Consider the following 6,480-nt stretch of genomic DNA (forward strand, 5'->3'; position numbering starts at 1 on the left):
TTACTCCTAAGCAAGTCCGAGAGTCTTTTCCTATGTCACTGACCTCTTAACAAGCAGCCTTAGCAATTCCTTAACCACGCGGCGAGTAATTAATGCTGCAGCATTCTTACATGACGTAAAATCTGCAAAACGAACTATTTTCGGGTGAAGAAATTATTTCACACCGTGTGTGGGAAAGGTAGGCGCGTGCTTATCTCTTTAAAAAGCAAGACGTCGAGAAGAGGAAAAACTCCTCCCACAGGGTGTCGGCCCTAAAACGAGTGCTTCAGTTTCCAGCTCATAAAAGCCGAAGCTCGTGCTGTCCTACAAGAACTCTGTATAAGAAAGCTTTCGAGGGTGGGTTTGCTGTGTGGTGAAGGGGGAGATCTGAATAATGGCTCAGGAGTTTGTGAAAAGTAAAATACGATGCGATAAAGTGACAGTGTTTGGTAAACCTTCCTGTCCTTATTGTCACATGGCAGTGGAGCTTCTGGAGGAAGTTGGTTGCAAGCATTTGGAATACGTTGACCTTACAACCCGAGCGGATATGTCCAGTATTCAGGACTATATGCTACGCACTACAGGCGCCAGATCAGTAAGTTCCATTATTCCATTATTCTTTTTTGGTGTTGAACGACTGCTGTATGTGCCTTGTCTTCCAGCGTGTGAATCTTAAAACAACCCTTTTGAAGCAGGCCTGTGTAATAAAGTACACTTAGCAGTGTAACAGTTGTAAACTGAAACTTGGAAAAAGCAAGTACATCATAATGTTTTAATTAGAAATGCTGGTAGTTCCCCTCTGTCACGCACATTCTGTGGTCCTAAGGTTGGAAGCTATCTGCAATAAAAAGACATGCATAATTCAGAAACTTATGTAGGGATGAATGCTGATATGCAAAGTATCTGAAGAATGGTCTATCTTGCAAATATAACCCTGTATTAACCTCCTCCCCCAATTCCATGGAAGTGAAAATGATTTGATACTGGTGAGGCTGTGCCTTTGTCTTTTAAACGACAAGTCTAAAGAGTGGAAAGGTTGCACCGGATTGATAAAACGGGTTTTGGTAACAAATGTATACCTTTCGAGAGCAGCTTCCTGTAACTCTTCCTGTGAATGGGGTGCAAGAGTTCTTGCAAGGAGGAAGCTCTGCTGTTCTGACTTCATATTTGATGCATTAGCTGGGGATTGCTTTCAAGCCTAAAATTCTTGTGCCCACCTCTGGATGTTGCACAATGGCATTTTGTGTGTGTGATCGGATTCTTCCATGTGGTCATAATGATACTCCAGCTACAAAGGAGCACTGTAGTGCAGTATCCACTGATTTGTGAATGGAGCCTTAGGGTAAGATGGAAGCAATTGCTTCTTAGAATCGCAATGTACATTTTTGTAGGTGCATCTCATTAAGAACATGTAGTATCTGAGGAAAGGAAAGTTACTGTGTCTCAACAGGTTTGTATGTTGTAATATAGAAGGCTGAGTGATTGCTGTGTATTCCTGTCTTTTACCTGTCCCTTAAACAATGGCTTTCTTTCACTGTGTTGGCTGCCACATATCTTTGGCTAAATGCTTTGGGGAGTTCAAAGTACTATGTAACTGAAACAGCAATGCTTGCTGTAAGTTTTGTGTCTTTTCTGATGGTATAATTGATTGGTAAGACTTAGCAGGCCATTGCTCCTGGGCTTCTAACAGTCCTACAGAGCTGTAGTAAGAGCAAAACTAGCCATTTTCTTTTTTTTAAGAGTTGGATCCAGATTCTCTAGACCTAACGGGAGCCATACAGCATACAAGGAGAATTTTATTAAAAATTGAGTCAATTTGAGCTTGAAACACCTTTTTGGGAGGAGGAATGCACTTATCTAGAGTAGGGGTGTCAAACTCATGAGGTCCAGATCTGACATGAAACCTGGCTGGGCTGGGTGTGTACCTATTTAAGATTAGGTAGCCGAGATATAAACTTTATAAAGGACACAAACACAATTAAAGATTTTTTAAGCCCCTAAAAGAAAACGTTTAAAACATTAGCACTCATTGGTCTTAAAGATGCTTTCTTTGTATCTCTCCCATGAGATCCAGGGAGCTGGACAAAGGAAGCTCTGGCTCATTCCTTCCCCAGGCTCCTTCCTTCCTTTCCCAGGGGACCAGGAGTGGGGGAGGCTCAGCCAATAGAAGAGAGGCTTGATGCAGTAGCTCTGGTGTGCAATTGAAAGAGCCTGGCCAAGCAAGCTATTCCTCCTCCCCTCCTCTCCAAGGGAGAAAATAGAGACTTTGCTCTGTAGCTCCAGTGCGATTGAGCAAGCCTTGAAAAGCAAGCTCTTATGCAGAAGGAAGTAAGAGAGAGGGAGAAGGAAGCAGATGACAGCCAGTTGCTCAGGGACCTGATAGGAGTCCTCCAAGGGCCTGATTCAGCCCCCAGGCCTCATGTTTGACACACCTGATCTAGAGCATTCAGAGGTCCTCAGCAGTTTCCTGCACCAAAACAGCAGGTTGGGGGAGGTATGTTTCCCAATTTTTGCTGCTCCACATGCACAGAATACTACAAGTGCAGCCATGGGAGGATCTGGACCGAACACTTAAAAAAAATGCCACTGGCTAGTTTAGTTCTGAGTGAAGCCTTTTCTGGAAGAAAAAGGAAGCTTTGCCTACTCAGTTTAGGTGTGTCTGTTAAAGGCACAGGAATCAAGTTAAAATTTGAGCAGTGCTATTAACCAGAAATTCTTCTGTGCAAATCTATTGAAATGAATGGAGAAAGCTGTCCTGCCAATCCCCAGATGGCAGCAGGGGATCCCCCCCCCCCGGTTTGGAGGCCCTCCCCCCCCCCCCCGCTTCAGGGTCATCAGAAGACAGGGAGGGGAAAGGGAAATGTCTGTTGGGCAGTCCATTATTCCCTATGGAGATTGATTCCCATAAGGTATAATGAAGAATTGATCTGCGGGTATCTGGGGCTCGAGGAGGGACTGTTTTTTGAGGTAGAGACACCAAATTTTCAGCATCGCATCCAAAGCCTCTCCTCAAAAACCCTCCAAGTTTCAAAAGGATTGGACCAGGGGGTCCAATTTTGTGAGCCCCCAAATAAAGTGCCTCTATCTATCATTATTGCCAGTGGAGGGAAGTCATTTAAAGGGTGTGTGTGGTCCTTTAACTATGATAGCCAGAACTCCCATCATAGTTAAACTCTTGCTCCATCATAGTCACACTCTTGCTCCTGGCTCCACCTCCAAAGTCCCCAGATATTTCTTGAATTGAACCTGGCAACCTTACCTGCATATCTCCTTTCTTAACTTTCTGTTGGAATTGCCCAAGATAATTTCATGGTGAATAGTGCCCATTCTGGGGACATATGTCTAATTACACTTTGCATCACTATAAGCAATTTGTTCTGTTCAAATGTATAGCAATATAATACAAAATAGCAGTGAGTATCCCACTACCACCTTGGTAAAGCATAAAAAGAAATTGACAAAAACCACACCACACTGATTGTAAGGTCCAACACATTATTTGCATTCTAAAAGTGACTGCCTGCCCAAATGTGTTAAAACCTGAGGCCCAGAATCCTTTCTTCCTGTTTGGCTGGTTTTGTGTGCTGTTTCCTATAGGCAAGCTTGTTTCACTGCTGCCTATTAACTTGAGCAATTAAGTTAGAACACTGACTGGCCTCTAAATGCTCTAGATAAGAGACTTAATGGTGCCTTTGCAAGGTTCCTTGTTCCTCAGTGGTACATCGTCTTAATGGAAGTCTGCTTATCCATGACTCTTGTAGTAAGTGACGGACTGGCAGTAGAGAAAATAAAAAAGTCCTGCTATTTGCTTCCTCGTTCTAATGAGGCTGCCTATTGGTTTTATGCTTCTGTATATGTAATAGCTCAAATGTGAAAATGTAAGTAAAAGTGTTTCTCTGTGCTTGATATTTATCTAATCTTTGAAGGACTTCAGCTTTAGTGGTGAGAGAGATGACTCATTTCTGTTCTCCCGAGACAGGAATGGCATGCTGGTTTGCCATGGGCTACACTTCAAGACTCTTCCTATTACTATGAGCTTGGGCAGACAAAATGTACCATTAGAATGTCTCCTGTCTTCTGGCTCCAGCAGCACATCTGTTTGCCCTTCTGTTGTACCCTCTGTAGCAACCAGGACTGTATTTATTCTCCTGTAGCAGGTCAGATTCCACTGCTAAATACATAAAGGTCTTAGAATAACAGGAAATCTCAACTTTTGCATTTTATGGACCTAGTCATATAGCTATCCTCCCTGGGGCAGCCATCCTTCCTGCTCTCTTGTTTGGGTAGCGCTCCTTTGAGCTTTAAGAGACAGGATTTCCTGCTGCTTTTGTTTTGATTTTAACTTTTGCTTTTCTAGGTCCCTCGTGTCTATATTGGAGAAACTTGTATTGGTGGTTATGACAACCTGAAAGCTCTGCAGGAGAGTGGTGAACTCATTCCAAAATTAAAGCAAATTGGTGCTTTGTAGTAATTCCAAGGTAAGTAATTGGGTCATTATAACATCTAGATTCCACTCTTTTTTACAAGTCAGAAGGACACTTCCAACTTGTAAAAAGAGCAGAATCTGGATGTTATAATGTGTGTATATTGCCTCTAACATTAAGCTTGAAGTATCCTATAATAACCTTGTCAGAATGATAAAATCTAAATAAAGCGGCACAGAGTTAGACCAGCAACAGTGACTTAAGCACAAGATATTGGAAGAAACAAGCATATAACACAATTCATCCTAAAAGCCCCAGGATGGCCATTTTTAAAGAAGGCACTAAGAAAAAGCATGCACAAATAAAAGTTTTCCCCCTTATTATTTTATTTATATCCCACCTTTTCTGCCCAATGGGGACCCAGAGCAGTTTATATCAGTCTCCTCTCCTCCATTTTATCCTCACAGCAGCTTTGTGAAGTAGGACAGGCTGTAAGTGCGTGACTGGGCCTGAAGTCACCCTGTGAGTTTCCAGTGGACTTTCCAGGGAACCTTTGATCTAAGGGAGTTTCCCAGCAAGGAAAGATGCCATTTCCCTCTTCCTGAAGGAGATCAGGTTAGGTGATACACAAAGTATTCCACAATGGACTACCATTTGAATAAGCTGTGCTTGGAAGCCACACATTACTCTTCCAAGGAAAACAGAATGAGGCTTAGGATGAAGCTTTTAATTGGCAGGCAAGCTGGTAAGGGAGTCCATAGGGGAGTTCTAGTAGTAGACAAATGAAGAAAAAGATATTGGATTTATATCCCGCCCTCCACTCCAAAGAGTCTCAGAGCGGCTCACAATCTCCTTTACCTTCCTCCCCCACAACAGACACCCTGTGAGGTGGGTGGGGCTGGAGAGGGCTCTCACAGCAGCTGCCCTTTCAAGGACAACTTCTGCCAGAGCTATGGCTGACCCAAGGCCATTCCAGCAGGTGCAAATGGAGGAGTGGGGAATCAAACCCGGTTCTCCCAGATAAGAGTCCACACACTTAACCACTACACCAAACTGGCTCTTTCTTTCTTGTGTCACCACAAATCAATAGTATATCCATAGTTGCTAACACAAACAGCTTAACATATGGAGCTCCACCCATGTGGTGGCATACACTTACATCAGATTAAGGACTGTCATGGCATAAACAGTTCCTGATTTGGAACACACGTGAGGCAGTCTTAAAGCTTAAGCATGTGGAAAATAATTTGAATGACTTCTAGATGCAGGCAGGAAGAAGCAACTAAATTGCAAGGACCATTGACATCCCATGAAGCCACCCAGAATAGTAGAATGCATAAATTTCCAATCTTGTGATTAAATGAATTTTGTTTGTCTAGAAACCTAGGGTTTCTTTAGAGTTTCTAGTGGTTTCACCACTGCATTTTGGGGGAACTTCTGGTGATGTCAACTTGACTTCTTTCTCTTTCAGAGTAGAGATGACTGGAGACTGGGACTACCTCCTGCTGTGAAAGCCTTGGGGAACAAAACTGGTCATATCTCTCCTACATCCACTGTAGTTCTTCATCTGCATTTAATGCAGAGGATTGGTGGTGGAGGGCTGTATGTTCTAGTTATTGTTTGCCTTGCTAAGAATATTGCTTAACTTACCTCTTCAGCACATATTTCTGAAAATGGAACTGCTGCAATAAAATGCCTTCTACTAGCCTCTTATTGTTCAAAGGTCACTGGCTCAAATGCACTTCCAAATATCTCTTGTTAACTCTTTCTACTACCCTATGCATCCCGTCATCAATGCCTACCTGTCACCCAAGACATTTGGCAGGCTTGCTTGTTAAGTCATTGGGCAGTGCCTCATCACTGTAGTGCTCCCTATATAGCTGATGCATCACTCTTGCTCCCAGTGAAGTCATCTCGAAATGAGCCTGCTGGGCAGGCATCAGATCCATGCTCTCCTTTGTGTTCTACCTGACTAGTGAAAGACTTGAAAATAGCCAATATTTCTTTTTCTGCATTAAAAAAACCCACTCGATTTCTCCCATCTACACCCCCCACCACAGAATCTGAAATGATATTA

The 6,480-nt window shown here is 43.0% G+C and overlaps 1 protein-coding gene across 1 annotated transcript; it reads left to right on the plus strand.

The window, feature by feature from the left end:
• The first annotated feature begins 237 nt into the window (after window positions 1–237).
• Window positions 238–6,108, plus strand: GLRX (glutaredoxin). Its single transcript, XM_060235667.1, has 3 exons — window positions 238–574; window positions 4,337–4,457; window positions 5,875–6,108. Exons 1-2 carry the CDS (start codon window positions 374–376, stop codon window positions 4,445–4,447), a joined length of 312 nt encoding a protein of 103 aa, XP_060091650.1. The 5' UTR covers window positions 238–373; the 3' UTR covers window positions 4,448–4,457; window positions 5,875–6,108.
• The last annotated feature ends 372 nt before the right edge of the window (window positions 6,109–6,480 follow it).

Source organism: Heteronotia binoei, chromosome 4 (assembly GCF_032191835.1).
Source record: "Heteronotia binoei isolate CCM8104 ecotype False Entrance Well chromosome 4, APGP_CSIRO_Hbin_v1, whole genome shotgun sequence".
NCBI lineage: Eukaryota > Metazoa > Chordata > Lepidosauria > Squamata > Gekkonidae > Heteronotia > Heteronotia binoei.

Coding starts and splice junctions, on each gene's coding strand:
- GLRX (XM_060235667.1), top strand. CDS start 374: ATGGCTCAGGAGTTTGTGAAAAGTAAAATACGATGCGATAAAGTGACA. Junction 575..4,336: donor GCACTACAGGCGCCAGATCA/GTAAGTTCCATT, acceptor TTGCTTTTCTAG/GTCCCTCGTGTCTATATTGG.